The following is a 23,622-nucleotide window of genomic DNA, read 5'->3' as shown; positions in this document are numbered from 1 at the left end:
GACCTATATGTCTGTCCTTATGCCAGTATCACACAGGCTTGACTACTGTAGTTTGACAGTATGTTTGAAATTGAGATGTGTGAGTTCTTCAACTTTGTTCCTCTTTTTAAAGGTTGTTTTGGCTATCCTGGAATTTCCATAGGAATTTTAGGATTTCTGTAGAAAAGCCAGCTGGAATTTTAGTAGGAGTTAGATTGAATCTGTAAATCAATTCGGGGAGTATTGTCATCTTAACAATATTAAGTCTTCAAATCCGTGAAAATGAGTTCTTCTGTTTAGGTGTTCTTCAGTTTCTTTCAACAGTGTTTTGTAATTTTTACTTTGCAAGTCTTGCACTACATTTGTTAGATTTCTTCCTAAATATTTTATTGTTTTTGAGGCTATTGTTAGTAGAATTGTTTTGTGAATTTCATTTTTGGATTGTTCATTGCTAGTGGATAGAAATAATATTTAATTCGGTATGTTGATCTCATATCCTGCAGCCTTGGTATACATCTTCATTAATTCTAATAGTTTTTTGTGTGCATGCATTCATGTGTATTTCTTCAGAGTTGTATATACAAGATCATATCATCTGTAAACAGAGGTAATTTTACTTTTCCCTCCTCTATCTGGATGCCTTTTAATTTCTTTATCCTGCCTAATTTCCCTGGCTAGCACCTCCCGTATTATGTTGAATAGAATTAGTAAGGGTGAACATCCTTGTGTTGTTCCTGATCTTAGTGGTGAAGCTATCTGTCTTTTACCACTAAGTATGATATAAGCTGTGGGTGTTTCATGGATGTACTCTATCAAGGTAAGAAGTTTACTTCTATTCCTAGCTTATTGTTTATTCTATTCCTAGCTTATTGAGTGTTCTATATCATGAAATAGTGAATATATCCATATTCACTGGGGACATTGATCTGTAGTTTTCTTGCAGTGTCTTCATCTGGTTTTGGTATCAGGGTAATATTGGCCTCCTAGAATGAGTTGGGAAGTGTTTCCTCCTTTTCTGTTTTTTTTGGAAGTTTGTGAAGGATTGGTGTTAGTGTGTGTGTGTGTGAATTATTTTTGAAACACTTAGTAGAATTTACCAGTGAAACCATCTGACCTTTCTTCGTGGGAAGATTTTTGACTACTGATTCAGTATCTTCACTTGCTATACACCTATTCAGATTTTCTGTTTTTTGAATCAGGTTGTTCTAGGAAGTTATCTGTTTCATCTACGTTATATAATTTGTTGGCAAACAGTTGTTCTTAGAATTCCTTTATTATCCTTTTTATTTCTGTAATGGTCAGTAATAACACCCTTTCTCTCATTCCTGATTTTAGTCATTTGAGTCTTCTCTCATTTTGCTTTGTAAATCTACCTAAAAGTTTCTCAATTTCGTTGACCTCTTCAAAGAACCAGTTTTTTTATTTCATTGGTTTTCTCTACTACCCTGTTTCTATTTTCTGTGTCATTTCTTTCTCCTCTACATTATTTTCTTCCTTCTGCTTGTCTTGGATTTAGTTTGCTCTTCTTTTTCTAATTTTTTAAGGTGAAAGCTTAGATTATTGATTTCAGATCTTTTTCTTTTTTAAACTGGCATTTATAATAATAAATTTCCCTCTAAGCACTTCTTTAGCTTCATCTCATACAGTTTGGTATGTGGTGTGTGTGTGTGTGTGTGTGTGTGTGTGTGTGTGTGTATGTGTGTGTGTGTGTGTAATCATCTCAAAGTAGTTTCTAATTCCCTTGTGATTTTTTTCTTTGACTCATTGGTTAGGACTGTGTGGTTTAATTTCCACATATTTGTGAATTTCTCAATTTTTCTCTATTATTGATTTCTAATTTCATACCATTGTGTTTGGAGAACATACTTTGTTTGATTTAAAAATTGTGGAGACTTGTTTTATTTCCTAACATGGTCTGTTCTGGAGAATGTTTCACATACACTTGAGAAGAATGTGTATTCTGCTATTGTTGAGTGGAATGTTCTATAGATGTGTGATAGGTCTAGTAGGTTTATATTGTTGTTCAAGTCTTCTATTTCTTGTTGATCTTCTGTATAGTTCTATTATTGAAAATGGGATATTGAAATCTCCCACTATTATTGTTGAATTGTCTTTTTCTCCCTTCAGTTCTGTCAGTTTTTGCCTCATATATTTGGGGCTCTGTTGATTGGTGCGTATATATTTTTAATTATGTCTTCCTCATGAATTAACCCTTTTATCATTACAAAATGTCCTTATTATGTCTCTTGTAACAAATTTTGTCTTTAAGTCTGTTTTGTCTAACATTAGTATAGCTGCTTCAGTTTTCATTTGGTTACTCTTTACATGGTGCATCTTTGTGCATTCTTTTACTTTCAATCTATTCATGTCTTTGAATCTAAAATGTATCTCTTGTAAACAGCGTACAGTGTGATCGTGTTTTTTTAATCCATTCTGCCAATCTCTGTCTTCTTATTGGAGTGTATAATCCATTTAAATTTAATGTAAATGTGATCAGGTTAGATTTACATCTGCCATTTTGTCACTTGTTTTGTATGTCTTGTGTCTGTTTTGTTTTCCTTTTGCTCAGTTACTTCCTTCTTTTGTGTTAAATACGTATTTTCTCATGTACGGTTTAAATCCCTTGTCATTTCTTTTGTTTTTTTTTAAATTTATTGTCTTAGTGGTTGCCCTGGAGATTACCATAAATATCTTAGTTTATGATAATCTAGTTCAGATTAATACCAACTTCATTTCAATAGTATAGGAAAACATAACTCCTTTAGAGCTTCATTCCCTACCCCCTCCTTTGTGCCAGTGTTGCCATTCAATTTACATGCTTATACATTGTGTGCCCATCAACTTAGATTTATAATTATTGCATTATCAAGTTTTCTTTTAATTCAAATGGGGAAAAAATAAGTTATAAAGAAAAAATACATTTATACTGTCTTTTATATTTACATATGTAGTTACTTTTACTGTCACTATTTCTTCAAGTGTATTTGAATTACTGTTTAGTGTCCTTTCATTTCTGCCCAAAGAACACTCTTTAATATTTCTTGTACAGCAGGTCTTCTGGCATCAAATTCTCTCTGGTTTTGTTCATTTGGCAATGTCTTAATGTTTCCTTTGCTTTGGAAGGATAGTTTTGTTTGATATAGAGTTCTTATTTGTTGGTCTTTTTTTTTTCCTCCAGCACTTTGAATATATCATCCTACTGCTTTATGACTTCATGGTTTCTGATGAGAAATCAGCTACTAATCTTTTTTTTTTTTGAAGTATAGTTGACATACAATATATTAATTTCTGATTTACAACATAATGATTCAACATTTGTATACATTGCAAAATGATTACCAAAATAAGTCTAGTTGCCATCTGCAGCTATTAATCTTATTGAGCATCCCTTGTGCATAATAAGTCACTTCTTTCTTGCTGCTTTCAAATTTTCTTTGACTTTGGTTTTCAACAATTTATGATGGGGAATTCCCTGGTGGTCCAGTGGTTAGGATTCCGTGCTTCCACTGCAGGGGGCATGGGTTCAGTCCCTGGTCGGGGAACTAAGATCCCACAAACCACGCAACATGGCCAAAAAAAACAAAAACAAAACCCAAAAAACCAAGTTATGATGTTTCTAGCTGTGGATCTCTCTGAGTTTACCCTACTTGCAGATTATTGAGCTTCTTGGATGTGTAGATTAATGTTTTTCATCAAGTTTGGGAATTGTATGGCCATTATTCTTCAGAGTATTCTTTATTTTCCTTTTCTCTCTTTTCCTCCTGGGAATCCCATTATGTGTATGTTGGTATACATGGCAGTGTCCCACAGGTTTTTGAGATTCTGCTCTATTTTCTTCATTATTTTTTCTTCCTCTTTCTCATAAAAGATCATCTCAATCAACCTGTCTTCATGTTTACTGTTTATTTCTTTTGCCAGTTAACATCTGCTATTGAACTTCTTTAGTAAATTTTTCATTTTACTTATTGTACTTTTTAGCCCCAGAATTTCTATTTGATTCTTCTTGTAATCCCTGCCTCTTTATTGATATTCTGTTTAATGATGCATTTTTCTCATATTTTCTTTTAGTCCTGTAGACATTTTTTCTTTAGTTTTTTAAAATAGCTGATTTAAATCTTTGTCTAGTAAGTCTAACATCTGGGTTTCTTCAAAGGTGTTTCTTATTGACTGCTTCTTTTACTATTCATGTCATGCTTTACTGTTTCCTTTCATGGTTCATAAGTTTTGTTTTGTTTTGTTTTAAACTAGACAGTTTAAATAATATAATGTGGAAGCTCTTGAAATCAGATTCCTCTCCACCCCTTGATTTGTTGTTATTGCTGTTTGTTTTTGTTGCTTTTTGTTTAGTGACTTTCCTGGACTAATCCTGTAAAGTCAGCATTCTTTGTGGTGTGTGGCTGCTGAAGTCTCTTCCTTGTTAGCTTAGTAGTCAGCTAATTATTGGACAGAGATTTCCTTAAATGCCTGGAACCAATAAATTTCCCAGCTTTGCTGAGGAGCTCTGTACGTATATTGAGGCATGCCTTTAATGCTCAGGCAGGCAGTTTATAATTCTACCTTACCCTTCACTTTCTCTTTGCACCATGTCTCAAAGTCAGCCAGAGGCGAGAGCTTAGGGCCTTCATAGTTCTTTCCTGTGATGCACATTGCCCTGGTCATGCACATAGACCTAGGCATGTGCACAGCCCTGTGCATGCACCTGGCCTTCTAAATTCCCAGAATTATATCAGAGCTTTTCAAAGACCCTCATAGACATCTTAAGAATTCCTCAGCTTTTTAAATATTTTGTTCAGTTCCTTGTTTGCCCCAACTGTTATCATCATCACCTCAGGCACCTGCAATATTAAATGATTGCCACTGATTGTTTTCTGCAAACCACTTCCCTTCCTTCTCCCCTCCGAGGGAAAAGGCTATTCACACTGAGTGAGGTCTGGATAAGGTCAAATAAGAATGAGCTTTGCAAATGGGAGTTTCCAGGGGGTTGCCAAACAGGTCAAATAATGACAGTTCTCTTAGAATGGTGTTTTGGGGGAACTCCAAACCTGTCTTTCCCTCTCCAGTGGCTAATAGACCATTCTTGGTTTTCACTGTGATTGTAAGAATATAGTCTACTGCAATGCTGGGATGATGGGAATGAGTATAGTTCAAGTTAAAATGTCATATAGCTGGTCTTACTAAAATTTAGCTTTTTTTTTTTTTTTGAATAAATACTCTTTGGATTGTTGCACACCTTTGGTTAATTTCCAGAGTTCTGAAAAAGTTGATTTTGACAACTTTTGCCAGTGCTTTTATGGTAGAGCAGCTTTTGCTATCATTGCGTTTTTGGGGGACTAACTTTTCAGAAGACCTTACTCTGCCACCCACTGACATCACGCCAATTTAACAGATTTTAAAGGAACGTCTAAGCCCAAAAAAAATTCCCCTGTAGTGTTGTCCTTAAAGTATAAACAGGGGAGACAAACATACAGGCATACAAGCACTGGGGAATGCAGCGTCAATAAACCTGTACTGGTAAAAATTGCTTGATGAAGAAATCTTACTAACCAAAAATTAAGTTTAAAGTATAAAATTTAAGCATTAAGTGAAAAGAGGACAAGGGGAATCTTTTAGGGAACATGGAAATAATCTATATCTTGATTTGAGTGATGGTCACATGTGTATAATACATATGTCAAAACTCATTGAACTATACACTTAAGAGCAGTGTGCTCACTGTAAGTAAAATATGCCTCAGTTAAAAACAAAAACAAAAATACAGAGCTTAGGAATGGAAAAACTGAGAAACTGTATGGTAAATCCTGAATTCATTTAAATCTACAACTATGAGTAAACAACTATGGGAATTATGAGTCCAGGACAGAATGTAAATGTTGACTATGCAAAAATATCTTCCAAATATCAGGAGTTGGGTGTACAGGCTGGGAAGGGAAATGGGGAAAGTATAGTATATGTATGTGTATTAGTTATTTATTGCTGCATAAGAGATTACATTGACCTTAGCAACTTGAAACAACCTAAATTTTTATTCTCTCACTTAGTTTTTTTTTTTTTTTTTTTTTCTCACTTAGTTTTTATAGGTCAAGAATCTAGAAGCAGCTTAGACAGGTCATTCTGATTCAGGGTGTCTCAGGAGGCTACAGTCATCAGCAGGCTTAACTAAGGCTAGGGGACTCACTTCCAAGATGCCTCATTTGCATAGCTGTTAGTAGAATGCTTCAGTTCTTTGCCACATGGATTTCTCCATAGGTCTAATTGAGTGGTCTCACAACATGGCAGCTAGCTTTCCTCAGAACCAACTATTAAGAGAGAGCAAAGCAGAAACTTTTCATGACCTATCCTGAGAAGTCACCATATTCTGCCGTATTCTGTTGTTTGCACAGACCAACCCTGAAGCAGTGTTGGAGGGGATTACACAAAGGTAGAAAGACCAAGAGGATGATTAGGAATCATCCTGGAGAGTAGCTATCACAGTCTGCTAATTTCCTTAGCTTTTTTAGCCAGGAGCCATTAGATACTGCCCACAAATTAAAAAACAATGCTTCCAACCTCCCAATGTTTTTGTATGATCCTTTTTTCTTGCTTTATTGCACTCTTAGGAACCTCATTTCCCCTATAGAAGCATTTACTAAATTTGAGTAGATCTTTCTCTGTAGTTTATTTAAATTTTTTTTCTTGTGTTAAAATCAAATCAAACTAAATTTGGTGTTTTTACATTTTAAAATTCAGCATGTAGTATTATCTCATTTTAGTAATTATTTCTGCCTATTCTATGTCCACATATGCTTGGAGCGATCTTGTAATAAGTGTAGTTATTTATAAGTGGTAAGAATTTGGATGCATTTTTTTTATTAGCTTTCCTCTTAATTTTTCTACTTTCCTCTCAATTGCTTAGAATTCTTTTTATAATGAGCATGTGTTAATGTTTACAAAAAGAAAGTCAGACTTTAAAAATAAATTTTATAAGCAGCAATGGTGAGGATGTAGGGAAAAATTCTCATCACTGTTGGTTAGAATATAAAATTGGGTACAATCTTCTTTAGGGGACAATTTGATAGTATCTATCACAAACTTAAATGCCACTCATATGCTACGAATCAAAGTCCATTCCTGTGAATTGGCCCTAAGATATTTATTTATATACACAGAGATAAGCAAAGAGTGTTCATTGCATCATTTACAATAGTAAAATGTTAGCAACAGTTGAAATGTCTAATAACAGGTAAATGTTTAAGTGGATTATGGTATATTCCTGATATAAAATACCATGTAGCCATTAGAATGATGAAGGTTCACAATGCGGTACGTGAGAAAATTCCAAGACATTATATGAGAAACATTGCTACTTATTATGTATAGGATAATTCCAAATGTGTGTTTAAAAAAAAAAACCTAGATGTATATATGTACATGTTTGTGTATTAAATGCATCGTAAAGAGTTTGGAAGAATTCACACCAAATAAACAGGGATACCTCTAGGGAATGAGAGAAGGGTTAGAGATGGAGGAAGGGCTTTTTTCTCTGCATTTGTGAGTTATTTTTATGGAGAATGGATGCATGTGTTATAACTTAAAATTTTTGAGACATATCTCTCACACTGTGGAAGGTGAATTGCAGAGATGACTGCAGCTCTCAAGTAGAAAACTGAAGAAGCACATTTCACATTTTCATCTGTGAAGTGATCTTCTAATTAAAAAGGATCTGATCATGAGGATTTTGTACTTTGTGGATCTTAGATGACTTGTTCTTTTCATCAAAGTTATTTCAATTATCTAGGCAAGAGAGGCTGAGATTCCATGCTGCTGGAATGAGGATTGGAGAGACGAAGAGAAATTTTGGAAGAGAAAGGGATTGGATTTAGTAAGCATATGAGAGTTGGGGGAAGGAGTAGAATGGAACATAAAATTGAGATGGGGGTCACAGGAGGAAGAACAGATTTAAAGGAAGAGGATAATGAATCAAGTTTACTATGTTGAAGACCTGTGGGAAATTCTCATGAAGCTGTCTAGCAGATGGTTTGAAAGAACAGTCTGGTGTTCTGGAAGTCATTGGTATTTAGATATTTTAAACCCTGATTGTTGATAGTTGAGCTGATCGAAGGAAGAGTGTGTAGAATGAAAGAAGATGCTTCGACATGGAATCTTGGGGCACTAACATGTAAGGAGATAACAAAGCAATCCCTGAAGTTGACTGAAAAGTTGCGTTAGAGAGTTGTATCCAGCATTCCAAGGATGAAGATGATGTGAGTGGTCAGTAGTGTCACGTGCCAAAGGAAGTTGGAGGAAGAAGAAACATTTAAATCTGTAGTACTAGGGACTTTGACAAGAATGGGTTGTGGTGGAGAGCCCTCTGGTGGAAGGGAGCATGGCATTTGAGGAACTGGAAGGATGGAGCTGAAGCTCAGAGAAGAATGTGAATGAGACTGGCAAAAAGGCTTTTTCATCCTTTGAACACAATGTGATCACTTTCTTATTGGAAAGAAATTAATCAGGGGTTAGTTTTAGTCTCTCAGTGTATGAAGGTTATATGTAAATTTTTCTTTTCTTCTGCCCTGTGAAAGGTAGAAAAGAGCTTTTGAGGAGCTAAAACTTGTGGAGAATGACATTGTTTTCACCAGTGGGAAGTAAAGGGAGTTAGGAAAATTTTCTCTGAAGGAAGAGTACCAAAGCTGACAGTAAAGAGAAGCTGCAGGGCCTTTTGACACCTAGCTCAATTGAAGTTCCAAAGACATGGACCGGCCCCAGAAGGATAAGTTAAAGGAATCCTACCTATCAGCAAGTTGCTAACGAAGAAATATCATTGTAAAATGTATTATTGTACATATTTAATTTTTATAGTGCCTTTTTTGGAAAAACTGCTTGCTTTATTAATTTGTTTTCTTATGAAAACTGATATTAAGTTTACAGGGAAGAAGTTCCTTATTTGTTTCCTCCTCTCACAAAAGACTAGACAGGAGGATATTCTTTATTACCTTCTCTCCCTTTGTTTTATAAAATTAATAATTACACATAGAGAAAATTGTGGAACAACATATATTAACAGTTAACACTGCTTACCCCAGAGTGGAATTGGCCAGGGAAGGCTGAAATTAACTTCTTTTCGCACTTCTGTTTTGTTTAACTTAATTACAGTGTTTATAAAGCAGCCAATAAAGTGTGTAGTGTTTATAGGGAAAGGCTAAAATAAAATAAATTAATAAATATTTGTATACAGATTAAGAAAATGATATAGAGGTGTACAATAGAGGGAGAGTCTGCCACTCTAAATTTGTATTATGTATCTTTGGCTATATATGAGCTTTTGTTACTGTACAAAACAACATAGATTATGTAAAAATATATGTATTCATTAAACTATATACTTTTTCATTTATATCATGGGGATCTTTCCATATTGATACATATCCATTTGTGGTTTTTTTTTAACACCTCATAGAATTTTTAAAACTTTTTTGGGAAAACTTCATTGAAATACAACATAGACAGAGAAAAGTGTCCAGTTTAATGACTTTTACAAAGTGAAGACACACGTGTAACCACCATCCAGATCAAGATCAAGAACAGTGCTGGTCACTACATGGGCCTTTCTCATCCTACTTCCAGTAATTAATCTCCTCCCTCCTAATGACAGATAACCACTATTCTGATTGTCATCCATATACATATATCTAATTGTGTCTGTTTTTAAACTTTATGTAAGTTGAATCTTACAGTATTGTGCATGGCTTTTTTACCTGTATGTGTGACTGTTTTTGGCCAACATTATTTTTGTGAGATTTATCCATGTGACTGCATATAGCAGTAGTTTACCCTTTTTCTATTTGTTGTAGCAGTCTGTAGTAGAATACGTAAATACCACAATTTATGCATTTTCCTGTTGATGGGTATTTGAGTTGTTTCAAACTGGGGACTATGACAGATAATGCTCATATAAGCCTTCCGGTATGAGTTTTTTGAACATATTCTTTTGAGTATGTACACATTTCTGTGGGCTGTATACCAAGGAAAGAAATTGCTAGATCATATGGTATGCATATGTTCAGCTTTAGTAGATATTGCCCAGTTGTTTCCCAAAGGGGCCCTGACACTTTACCCTTCCATCAGCAATATGAGAGTTTCATATACTCAGTGCCCTGCCAACACTTGGAGTTGATGGCTTTTTGTTTGGTTTTGGTTTTCTGTTGTTTGTTTTTGATGGCTGTTTTAGAACATTAGTCTGTGCAGTATCTTACTATATGAATATACCATAATTTACTCTCCTTTTGCTGGGCTTTTGCCCTCTTGCCCCACTATAGCACAGCCAGAACCTGGACACCTCTAATATCTAGTAGACTCTGTGGTTTGTTCTATGTGTGATCTGACTGTTTGAGGAAGATTTAATACTGTAGGTAACAGAACTGATATATTCGTTTCTTTTTCTTAACAGATCTTCCTCAAATTCCCTCTGTTTTTGAGTAGTATGATACCAATTTAAGAATCCATGTAAAATGGTTTCATTTTGTGGACATGAAAATCAGTTTTGATTTCCTGGTGGTAAATGGTTGATTTCTTCACTCTTGTTAAAAAGTCATGTGAGGGCTTCCTGGTGGCACAGTGGTTAATAATCCACCTGCCAATGCAGGGGACACGGGTTTGAGCCCTGGTCCAGGAAGATCCCACATGCCACAAAGCATCTAAGCCCGTGCGCCACAACTACTGAGCCTGTGCTCTAGATTCCGCGAGCCACAACTACTGAGGCCCGCGCGCCTAGAGCCCGTGCTCTGCAGCAAGAGAAGCCACCGCAATGAGAAGCCCGCGCACCGCAACGCCGCCAAAAAAAAACAGAAAGTCATGTGAAAAATAGTATAACATCTGAAACTAGACTTGTGGTGAAAGCATTGCTAAACATGGCCAATTTAATTATACTGAATAATTTGTGTTCTCTTAGAACAAGCATACAGTGATAGCTGCCAGCACCTGCATCACATAGATTTTCAATCCATTGAAAACTGCCGTGTGAATGATTTGAGAATATAATCTCTTCGGTTTTGGAAACTCTTTGAATTTCACCCTTTGAAAGTGAAAGGTGTTTCCAATCAGAGAACCATGCTTCTCAGCCCAACTTTTCTTTTAACAAAACTGCCCTCCCCCATTTCCTCAAATTTTCTTTTAACGTAGGTTTTTAAAAGTACAGAAGCTAGGGGCTTGCTTTTAATGAGTTAAATGTGATCACCCGACCTCCTGCTTCTTCTTATGTTAGGGGGTGTGATTACTTCATGATAACCACTCTTCCTGTTGTGAGTTACAGCTTTAAACAGGTGCTGGCACAGGTGGTATTCAGTACTATCCAGTTACCATAAGTAATTCCTTGGGAGAGTTTAGATACTGTTAACCCTCTATGGTAGCTGAATGGTCTTTTGGAAAGTGCGTTAAGGGCGTATAAGACAGTTTTATATTTCCTATTATTCTTTGCTTTTGCCAGTTGTATGTTGAATTATTCATTTTGGAATAGCTATAATGACCAGAAGGAGCATGTTATTCTCATACTCTAGTAAGTTTTAGACATGCTTTTTTACCTTCCACGTGGAGGTCTTTCAATTTCTTATTTATCGCTTTCAAGAACTTGTTAGTGATAGCTGAAAACTACTGCTTTGTATTGTATTCAGTGTTTTGTTAAGTCTGTTAGAAGAACATCTTTACCTCTTGAGATTTCTTAGGAGGTCCTATTGTAGCATAACTCTAAAAGTCTTCCAACTGTTAGTTATCTATACTAATGAGCCTGAAAATGAATTAACAAATGAGTTAGCCTGAATGAATTAACAAATAATCCAGAAATCTTATTGAAGAGAGTATTTTCAATGACCTCTCCTTTCCCAGCCCCTAAATCTTTTTATCAGTATCAATAATGAGTAGCAAAATGTGCTGGCTTGATTTTTTTTCTTCCAAATATCTGGTAAAAGTTCTAATGTTCTAAACCAGGATCGGGGTGGAGGTGGTGCTGGTGGTTGAAGGAGCACAAACTTAATCAACTTCTGACAACTGTTATTTAGATAGCTCTTCATTTATCTCACATTCATGAACCTGGTTTAGAGATTAATTTAGAGACCATTTTTAAGTCTTGGTAAATAAAATGCTTTGACCTCTTATAGATCATTTCTGAATATATCCTTGCAGTCAGCTTTTACAAGGAAGCCCAATATTAAAAGCCTTGCTCAAGTTGCAGCTTCCTTATAGAATTAACAGAGAATAAAGTACCCAATAACCTAGAACCAACAGATCCCTCATTAACTTCCCTGTAATTGCAGTATCCACAGCAGCTGTTTCTCTTTCTCCACAGGTATCAGTCAGAGCCGGATCTCTCACTGGCTGTTGCAGCAGGGATCAGACCTGAGTGAACAGAAGAAAAGAGCGTTTTACCGATGGTATCAGCTTGAAAAGACAAACCCTGGTAAATATTTTTTCCTTTTTTTATTGCATCTGAAATGAGACAAATATAATTAATTACTTTATTGACTCCATAATTGGATTCCATTCCACTCCATATTGTTCCTTGGTTTGTCTTCCCCAAGGTAGTTTCATTACTGTTGTTCCTTTATGCCAAAGAACACTCTTAACTGTAAAATCTAAGCCCTGATTGTACCAATTTTTAGCTTAGTGTCTAATATTATCTAGTCATTTTCACTGCTTCCTCCAAGGTGCCTCTTTGTTTTCCAGGTTATATGACATTTCTAACCATAATTTGAAAGAAAGGTCATGATTGTCAGTAGCCAATTTTTTTCCCCTCAACTATAGGTATTGATACATGTAAGATTCCATACCTAGTTTTATATGTGTATTTGTAAATCTTGTTTTAGTTAGTAATATAAATTTAATGCTTTTATTTTGTTCATGCTATACCATATCCAATGATTTCTGCTAAAGATTTTCTCTTTCTAATTCTAATTCTGGGTAATGAATGTGTCTTCGGACTTTAGGGTAAAGCTGCCCTGTTGACTTTGGGGGCAGCAGTAGGTTGGAAAACAGACTGAAATCTTTAAAAAGATCACAAAAACCTTTGTGTCAGAAGTTGCCAGGAACCGGCAAGATCTATTGCAGGATGCTTTTAATGGAGGTATATAAAGTAAAATCTGAAGTTTTTGATAGACTCTCTCAATCTACACATTACACAGACTGGTGGCAGTGAGATCAGTCTCAAGTTTAACCTTGTGATTGAACTATCTTCTGTAGTACTACAGCATTAAAGCCTTTGCTTACAGACTAAATTATCAATTTGAATATCGAGTATTGAAGACTCTTAGCTAATAATAGCATTGGCTCTGAGGTGGAAATAATGTTATAGAGACATATTTCTGTGTGTGTATCTGTGGTTAGATTTTTTTTTTTCAAAGATCACTTTGAAAGGCTCAGGCAGACAAAACAGAACAGAACGTATCAATCTCTTCGCAATGAATTTTTTAATCTACCCAGCCCCCCATTTTTTATATTTCAGATATACAGAAAAGTTAGAAGACCAACACAGCTAACACCTATTTATCCTCTTCGTAGATACAGTAATTGTTAACATTTTGCTATATTTGCTTTATCCGTATAAAATAAATAAATGAATAAATTTTAAAATGTATGTATGTGTGTATACAAACACATACTTTCTCTCTCTTTAGCATTCGTCTCCTGAAAAAAGGGTAATCTCTTACATAACCACAGCCCCTAGAATCACATCTAAGAAAATTAATTATAATTCCATAATAACACCTAATATTCAGTCCATATTCACATTTCTTTAGTTGTTGCAAGAATGTCTTTTGCAGCTTTTTTTTTAGAATTAATTAAATTTTTAATTGAAGTATAGTTGATATACAATATTGTGTTAGTTTCAGCTGTACAGCAAAGTGATTCAATTATATATACTTTTTCAGATTATTTTCCATTATAGGTTATTACAAGATATTGAATATAGTTCCCTGTACTATACAGTAAATCCTTGTTGCTTATATATTTTATGTATAGTAGTTTGTATCTGTTAATCCCGTACTCCTGATTTATCAGCTTTTTTTTTCATTAAATAGTATGTGATTTAGATTGACAAATTGGAATTTGTTGTTATGCCTCTTTAGAGTCCTAAAACTAGTCACTTAAAATTTTTCTTTCATGACATAAACTTTTTAAACCATCTAACCTTACAGAATGTCTCACATTCTGGGCTTTTCTATATCCTCTTAGTGTCGACTAACTTGTTCCTCTGTAGCCTGTGTATTTCACATACACTGGAAGTTAGGATTAGAGGCTTGATTAGATTCAGGTTAAATATTTTTTGGCAAGAGTACTTCATAGATTGTATGAAGGGAGGACATTTACTAATGGCTGCAGTTAACTTTGAAACACATCAAGATAAAATGAATAGGGAGATGGATATGTGATAAACTAGGTATAGTAAAATATTAGATGGTATGGGTACAGATTTTCACTATAAAATTCTTTCATTGTTGCTGTATGTTTGAAATTTTTCACAATAAAACATTGGGGCAAAATGTTTTGTAGGTAATGTTTACCTCACGTTACCACATGTCAAGAGGCATGTAGTGTCAGGTTGTAGCACTACTCATTTGCTAAGTTTGATTCTTTGTTAAAGTGGTGGCCACCGGATCCTATTTTTGCAGCTTGTAAATAATCTATAGGGCATTACTTTGCCGCTGGATGAATAGCCTTTTCTGCAACAAGCTTTGCCAGTGGTCTTAGCGTCCATTGATGATGCTCACCTGAATCAGTTATTCTGATGGGGGATTGCAAAGTGGTGATGATGTAATCTAGCATTCCTTCAATATTTACTAGCTGGCAGTTTTTCTACAAAGTTTTGCTACAAAGAGGAACTTCCATTTTTAGATATTTTTCTAATGATATCTAGATATACAGGCAAACCTCTCAAAATAATGACTCTGTTGTTGCTGCCATTAGTTAAATGTTCTAAAACAGCACAGTTCAGTAGAAATATAATGCAAATGACATATGTAATTTAAATTACCTAGTAGCCACATTTTAAAAAGAAATAGCTAAAATTAATTTTGATAATGTATCAGTGTTTATGCTTGTATTATCACTTCAACATTTAATCAACACTTCAAAAAGTTAATGAGAGCATTCCTTCTCTCTCTTCCTTCAGTCCTTTCTTTCTTTCTGTCTTTCTTTTTTCTCTCTCTCTTTTTTTCCTTTTCCTTCTTTTTCTTTGAAATACAATGTGTATTTTACACTTAAAGCACATGCCATCTGCAATCAGCCATATTTCAAGTGCTCAGTAACCGCATGTGGCTGGCGGCTACCATATAGGACAGTGCAGTCTAAAGACTCATGTTGAGGCAACACTTCCATCTGAGCTCTAAGCAGTCTTCCCAAAGAGCTGACTTCTCCCGTGACTCACAGCAGAGCAAATCAGATGGAAAGGAACAAAAACTTGGCACTTGGTCTGTGTAATAGAGCAGCTTAGGCTATGATATTGATAACAGGAGTTGGGCTAGGTAAATAAGGAACTGTGCCCAGGGGCTTCATAAACCTGGTCACATGCCAGCAATTGGCTACCAGGGGGAATATCAGAGGGATTGTTGAGATGTTCCAAAATATATACAGCAGAGCAATGAAGAATTTGAAAGACAAACACAAGTCAACTGTGCCAGGCAATCAGCCTCCATAAGAGAAGGGGTTTTTGTCTCTTGGATTTGGCACTTAGATCAGTGCCTGACATGGAATCTAATCATAGCTGGTAAAGCTAAATTCCCACACTGGATTTCAGGACTGGACTTCAATCTCAGACAGGGACTGGGATACCAGGAAAATGAATTCATTAGAAACAGGAAGGCGGACTATCATGTCAGCATTGTTGTAGCTGATCCGACAACACTGCTGACTGTGGAATACTACTATTGGAATCCAGTTTTAACAGGAAAATGGGAAAGGACTAACAGCATTCATCCAGCTGTTGATTAGCAGGTGTTTTTTCTTTAAGGATATAGTGCCTCCTCCTTTTAACAGTAAGTACCCCTAATTATATGCATTTGCTTTTCTATGAAGTTGCATTACCAACTGTCCCCCTGTAAAAGGACTTCCTATTTTTTATTTGAGAATCAAATCCATTCTAGTTCTGAGTTCGTTCTAGCTTCCTAGTCCAGTTCTTTGTAGTCTAGTTTCTAGTTTTCTGTAGGATGTAATTCAAAGTTAGCTGAAAAGAAGGGGATACATTTGTAATTGTCAAATTGGTCCTTTTTGTTGCATCAACAGTAATTGGATATTACCAGTTGAAATTTAATTTTTTTAAAGTTTTTCTTTGCACTTTCACCTTTATTAAAAGAGCTAATATGGTATAGAATTTTTTCTAGATAAATGCAGTTTTATTTTATTGAGTTTAAAATAATCTTTGGTTTTAGCTAAAGAATGTATTCTTCTTATTTCATGGACACTTTGGAACTATTATATGATGATAGTTCCAAATTAATATTGTGTGATAAGATGAACTAACATTACATTAGCATCTAAGAATACCTTATCCACTGTCTAGTCAGTATTCACTTTTATATAATACATCAGAATTTTCTTTGCCAGTCATTGCAGAGGTGATTGGAATCCAACTAAATGTCCCTCAGTCGAGTAGTGGTTAAATAAATTATGGTATATCTGTATAATGGAATACTGTGGAGGCTATATAGCTATTTTTTTAAAGGTGGCTTTATATGAATTGAATTTATATGTAGGAATATCAAATTCTTCAGTGAACAAAGTAAGGTAGAAAACAATGGATATAGTATATTGCCATTTATGTAGGGGGCATACAGACATACACACACACACACACACACGTATATGATTATATAAACTTGGAACATCTCTGGAAGGGTATATTAGGAACTGATAAGAATAGCTCTGTGGCGGGGAACTGAGAGAAGGGGAGGATGGGAGTGGCAGGGACACTGTTAACTATGTAAACTTTTTGTGTCTTTCTAAATTTTATTCCATGCACTTGTGTTGTATATTCCAAAAATACATATAAAGTGTAATGAAAATAAGAGAGGGAGGGAGGCAAAGAGGGAGAGAGGCAAAAAAGAAATTCATCTACCCTGTTAATAGCTTTTAAGATATAAAACAACTGAAGAACCTAGGTTTACATAGTTTAGACCTGCTTTTGAGAGGCAGTTAGGTAGAGAAATAAGATGTCAGTGATTTGTACTGATAGTTCTTTTATTTCATATTTTTTCTCTGTCCAGGACAGGTAGCTCATTGGAAGAAGTGTAAATGGTACCATCCCTTTGCATATATTCTGAGAAAAAATGCAGAATTAAGGAAACTCACATGATGAAAAAGTACTTCTTTTTCCCTCTATATTTAAGCATTTAGAAAACAAACAAAATATATTTGTACATTCTGTGCCTTTATTCCTGGGCTCAGAGCATTTCTCTCTGTATACGTTGATTGACGTTCTTCTCTTTTTCAACCTCTTCACTCTGGATCCATTTGAATAGGTTTTTTTAGTCTCTCTTTTAGTGGACTCAGCAAGAAAAATAATAGAGTGCATATTTAGGTTATTTTTACTGATAATCCTATAGATACAGTGTAGTTCTCTGCTAAACAGACCAATCACCAGAATTTCCCAGCATAACCTAAAGCCTGCCAAGGTTTATGAATAAAATAGGCTGATGGAAACTGATCAAGTACATTTTATTTTGTTTCCTATGAAAACATTTACAAGAAAATGCCTATTTTTAAAAAGTAATGAGTACTAAATTCAGCATGGTTGACATCAAGAGCCCCTTTATTTAATCAAATTAAGCTCAACAGTCCTCTCTCTTGTCTAATTTAAACATTACTATAGCAGGCAGGGTTTGATGAGTTCCTCTTGGCTCATGGCGGTGATTCTGCATATTTCTAAATTAAACAAATAAAGTTTGCATATGAAGTAAATTTGGAGAGCAGAATATGCCTCCTCCCTTCACTGTTGCAGGGAGTAGAGCCTCAGGGAAATCATGTGTATGACGTGAGGGAAGATGAAAAATTACTTTTGGAGAAGCTAGTGTCTATGAATGGAGCAGTAATAACATGCTTGTAGTCATTCTTTCATTTGCTGATTGGCAAAGGCTCACCCAAAAGTAACCCTGATAAGCAAGAAAATGATTATAGATGCAAAGAGAACAGTTACCAAAATGTTAAAATCTATCAGCAAATTAGGAAGAGTTTTGTTTCGTTTTGTTTTCTCTGGGTTTAGATCTGCTAGATAAATCTGCAAAATCTTGTCTTAATGGGGGCCCAGATATAATGTGGAGAAAAAAACGTTTCTGTAGAGAACACAGGTAACACGCTTCCTATAGGGAAGAAAATAGTGGGTTCTTTAACCAATCCAGAATGCCTGTATTTTATTTCAGAGGAATTTAAATTCTTATATACATTGTTCCTCCGTAATTGTGAACCCATTCTTGGGTTATTCATTGCTCTCCATCCGTTTCAACCAAAGCAAGAGGAACAGGTTTCTAGAACAAATCTGTTTGTTGTAGTGTTTCCAGAGTTTTTCTTGTGCTTTTTTTTTTTACCACGCGGCTTGCAGGATCTCATTTCCCCAACCAGGGATCGAACCCACGCCCTCGGCAGTGAAAATGCAGAGTCCTAACCACTGGACCACTGGGGAATTAATTCCCTCTTGTGCTATTTTTAAATACTACTACACTGAAAAAGAAAAAGGAATAAGACAAAAACCTCAAAAGAAATATGATAATACTATGTTTCAAATTAAGTATGTTTACAAGTTTGAAATTATTTGGAGTTTCCACCTTCTGTGCATAAATTGCCTTGATTTCTTTTAAAGTAACCAGGCCATTACTTACTTCTCTCTCTTCTTTTTTTCCCTCCTTCCCTCTCTCCCCCTTTCTTTTCCTTCCTGGCCAATTTTATTTCATCTAAGTTTCCTTTTTATAGAAAACCTGGACAATACAGGATATTGTAAAGAAGCATAGTTATATTACCAATAAACCCTAATACCAGGGAAGAACCATTATTATCAGTTGGCTTATTTCCTTCAACCTCATGACTCAGTTAAGATTCTTTGTATTCTTTGCTTTATTTGTGCCCATTTATCACTCTAAGAAAGCATGCCGTAGTTACAGATATGGCCTACTAGTAGCAACTCACTGACCTATTTCTCATCCTCCACCCAATGAAGCCCTGAAACTCTCTATCCTTTTACCAGAGCCAAACCTTGGATGAGAGGACCTGGCTGCCTTAACCAGGTCATTTCTACCTCTGTCTTTATTAGCCATGGTAGCAAGTTTGGCTCCGTTTTGGACCTTTTATCATGGCTGTAGAATAAAGTTTATATAATCTAGCTTAGGTAGATTCCAGAGCCCTCATTATACTGTCAATCCTGCTTGCATTCCGAAAAGTACCAACACAAGGAGTTTGAAACCCTCTAGCCCCATAGTTCCTTCTTACGCCTAAACTTTGTTAACTTTGAATTGGGCCCAGACCTAATTGCCAAGTTATTTTGGCAGAATGGAACCCTCTTCCTTGAACTACCTAAAGAAAGGTTTCAGTTTAGAGTTTCATAGTGTGTAGGCCAGGAATTTTTTAAATCAGGGGTTAGCAAACTCTTCCTATAAAGGGCCAGATAGATAGTAAATATTTTAAGCTTTGCAAGCTGTGTGGTCTCTGTCACAGCTATGCAACTCTGCCATTATAGTACCAAAAAGAGACAATATGTAAATGAACGAGTGTGGCTGTGTGTCAGTGTGGCAAAAGGCCAGAATGTGCCACACCTTTTAAGCCAGTGGGTCTCTAATGTGTTGGTGACACACTTGCCCATTTGAGGAAGAAGTCAAATATTTACTTTACATCACACATGACATGAAATCATATATCTATTAAGAGTTTAAACAAAAGTGAAAACTATAAAAATATTCTGAGTTATATAAAATGCATTGACCGTAAAAGAACAGATTAACAGATTTGACTGTACAAAAATTAAGATCACAAAACACATCATAAATAAAAAGATGAATGACAAACTGGAGAAAAATAGTTGCAATCTATATGACTAGCAATTGGTATGGTATCTACACACCAATAAGAGGAATAACTCAAAAGAAAAAAGGACAAAAGATATAAATTCACAAGAGAAGTAATTGTCAGAAACAGGAAAAGATGCTCATTCTTACTAATAGTGAAATCTTTATATATTAAAGAGAATTTTTTGCCTGCCAAATTTATAAATGTGAATAATTAATAACACTTATACTAATAATACTCAGCGTGTCAGGGAATTGGGTAAATAAACAACTGGAGGTGGTTGTGATGCCTTACATTAGTTCTATATTATTGTGTAACAAATTACCCCATAGGTTAGCAGCTGAAAACAACAAACATCTATTATCTCACAATTTCTGTGGGTCAGGAATTCAGGAGCAGCTTAGCTAAGGAGGTTCTGGCTCAGAGTTCTCATGACGTTGTAGTCGAGCTGTCAGCCAGGTCTGCGGTCACCAGGGCAGGACAGTCTGCTTCTAAGGTCACTTCCATGAGTCTTGGCAGGCCCCAGTTCCTTATTGCCTATTGGCCAGAGATAGCAGGTCCTCCACATGGGCCTGGCCATTGGCTTGCTGAGTGTTCTTACTACATGGCAGCTAGTTTTCTCCTGAGCAAGTGATCTAAGAGCCAGAGCAACAACACAGACACCACAGTGTATTCTACAGTCTAATCCCTGAAAGTGGCATATCATCACTTCTACCATATGTTATTGGTCACATAAACTAATCCTGATACAACGAGGTGAATACCAGGAGTTGGCAATCCTTAGGAGCCACCTTGGAAGCTGGCTACCACACAACTATATTAGGGCTGTATGTCTAGAGCCTTATTTCTTTCAGCTGGGTTCTACAGTTCTCCACATGGTGTCTGCTGCAGCTACAATGTCCAAACTGGCTTTTTTCCTCAAATGTCTGGTGCCTGGGTGGGTGTCACAGGAGCACCTGGAGGCAGACTGGGCTTCTTTCACTCCACGTGGCTAGCTGTGGCTTCCTTACAACGTCGTGGTCTCAGGGTAGTCATACTTCTTATATGGCAGCTGGCTTCCCCCAGAACCAGCAGTCCGGGAGATCTAGTCAGAAGTTGCAAAGCTTCTTATGACCTAGCCTCAAACTATGTCCATGTTGTCAAAATGTGTCACAGGACCAGCCCAGATTCAGGGGCATGATTACCAGGAGGTGTGACTTATTGTGAAGGGCCATCCTTGGAACCTATCCCAGGGAATTATGCTTAGGAGAGATGATGCTGGCTTACTCTAAAGTGGTAGCAGTGAAAGTAATATAAATTCGTCTGATTCTGGATATATTTTGAAGATAAAATTGACAGGATTTACCTGTGGATTAGATATATAGTAGGTGGGAAAAAATAGCAGAGTCAAAGGTGATTCTGAGATTTTTGAGCTGAGCAATTTAAAGAATAGGGATGCCATTTACTTGGATGGGAAAGAATGCAGGACAACAGGTTTGGAAAGGAAAATCGGGATTGGTTGAAATATTGGACATCTGTATGAGACAGTACATATAAAGATGTAGCCATTAAGGGGACATCAAGAAACAAATCTGTGTGTAGTAAAGTAGAAACACTACCCTTGGTATTAATTACAAGGTACAATAAATAGAGTATAATTCCTGTTATGAAGAAAGAAATATATGCATACATGCATTATCATCAGTTCAGGTTGAGAAAAGTCTAGTCTGATTTAGTAAAATATCTCAATTGTACATTTTTTTCCATTGGTTTTATTACATTCAAGAGGTAAAAATATAGTATAGCATTAACAGGTAGTAGACTTATGGAGATCTGAATTAGTTAATAGACTAAAAACATATCAAATTTCATCTCTTCTTTTGATGCTATATTTGACCTTTTTTTTTTTTTTAAGTGTTTGCAACAATTAGTGTTATTTTAAAGTCTTCTCCTACCTGCATACATTGATTAAAGGGCTCCATTTTCTCAACAACAAGAAGTGTCTTGAATGGTAATGAAAGGTTCTGAACGTGTAGGATATATTGTTCAAAAAGATTAAAACTGTCAAATAGGAATTTCAAGAGAAATTTTTCAGAGGAAGATACTCTGATTAAGAGTTGTCACTGGGCCAAAGACTGTATGTCCTTATTCCCCTGAAGAGATAGATTTTGAGCTTTGTTTCAAAAATTGACATAAACAAAGATAAAAGACAAATGACTAACTGAAAAAAAAACACATTTAAAATAATTAATAATGGGGGAGTTCCCTGGCAGTGCAGTGGTTAGGACACTGCACTTTCTCTGCTGAGAGCATAGGTTCAATCCCTGGTCAGGGAACTAGGATCCTGCAAGCCACGCAGTGTGGCAAAATAAAATAAGTAAAGTAAAGCAAAGTAAAGTAAAGTAAAATAGATGGACTTTTTAGGAAGAGTTTTTGTCTCCTTGGATTTTTATTTTGGCCAAATAATTTTTTTAAAATATAAATACCAAATGTATTGGACCTGCAATTTCCAGTGAAGGGGCAAAAGTTTATTGTCGATTTCATGATATATTTGTCATATTGGTTTTAGTAAATTGCAAGATATTTGCCCAAAAAAATTTCGTTTATTTCAGGGGCTACACTAAGTATGAGACCCGCGCCCATTCCAATAGAGGACCCGGAATGGAGACAAACGCCTCCCCCAGTCTCAGCTACATCTGGCACCTTCCGACTGCGACGAGGGAGTCGATTTACCTGGAGAAAGGAGTGCCTGGCTGTCATGGAAAGGTACGTGTCTCCTTTTCCTAGGAGCAATCTCCCAAACTTAGGAAAGAGAGACTTAGGATAAATTTGGACACTTTTCAAACAAGTAACTTGAGATCTAGGTTTTATCTCGAAAAGTATTTTGGAGTACTATAAGTGCTGTATTATTGAAATAAAACGATCTTACCATTGAGAATTCATAAAACCAGAGTTAGCATCTATCAATATAATTTTTGTCCTCAGTAATTTAAGAAACTAGAATAATTTTTTTTAGTTTAGATCTTTGTATTATGTTTTAGAAAGACTCTTTGAAGTCTTATTTTCATAAAAAATGTTGAATAATTGTGTAGGAGGCCACTGAGATTTAACTTTCTTTGATAAGGAGTATAGCCTAAATGAGCTTAGACCCAGAGGTTAGAAGTACATGTTTTTGACTTTGATTTCATATCCTCTGACTCTAGCACCAGTACCTGATCCATAGTGGTGCTTTTTTTTTTTTTTCAGTTTTTTTTTTTACAATTTTTTAAAAAATTTTATTTATTTATTTATGGCTGTGTTGGGTCTTCGTTTCTGTGCGAGGGCTTTCTCTAGTTGTGGCAAGTGGGGGCCACTCTTCATCGCGGTGCGCGGGCCTCTCAGTATCGCGGCCTCTCTTGTTGCCAAGCACAGGCTCCAGATGCGCAGGCTCAGCAATTGTGGCTCACGGGCCTAGTCGCTCTGCGGCATGTGGGATCTTCCCAGACCAGGGCTCGAACCCGTGTCCCCTGCATTGGCAGGCGGATTCTCAACCACTGCGCCACCAGGGAAGCCCCAATTTTTTTTTCTTTACAATTTTTTTTTTTTTTTACAAATTTTTAAAAAATTAATTGAGTTTTTTTTTTTTGTCTGCATTGGGTCTTGGTTGCTGTGCGCGGG

The 23,622-nt window shown here is 35.9% G+C and overlaps 1 protein-coding gene across 12 annotated transcripts in view; it reads left to right on the top strand.

Annotated features, from left to right (window-relative positions):
• The window catches only part of HMBOX1 (homeobox containing 1), a 178,918-nt gene that overhangs the window by 114,797 nt on the left and 40,499 nt on the right, over positions 1-23,622 (top strand). For all 12 annotated transcript variants that reach the window (XM_036855834.1, XM_036855833.1, XM_036855832.1 and 9 more), the window contains 2 exons: positions 12,293-12,403; positions 22,578-22,731. In XM_036855834.1, the coding sequence (XP_036711729.1) occupies positions 12,293-12,403; positions 22,578-22,731 (265 nt within the window). The remainder of the gene's footprint in view (positions 1-12,292; positions 12,404-22,577; positions 22,732-23,622) is intronic.

This window comes from Balaenoptera musculus, chromosome 6, assembly GCF_009873245.2.
Source record: "Balaenoptera musculus isolate JJ_BM4_2016_0621 chromosome 6, mBalMus1.pri.v3, whole genome shotgun sequence".
Taxonomy (NCBI): domain Eukaryota; kingdom Metazoa; phylum Chordata; class Mammalia; order Artiodactyla; family Balaenopteridae; genus Balaenoptera; species Balaenoptera musculus.
This window is presented reverse-complemented; position numbering and strand designations above follow the sequence as displayed.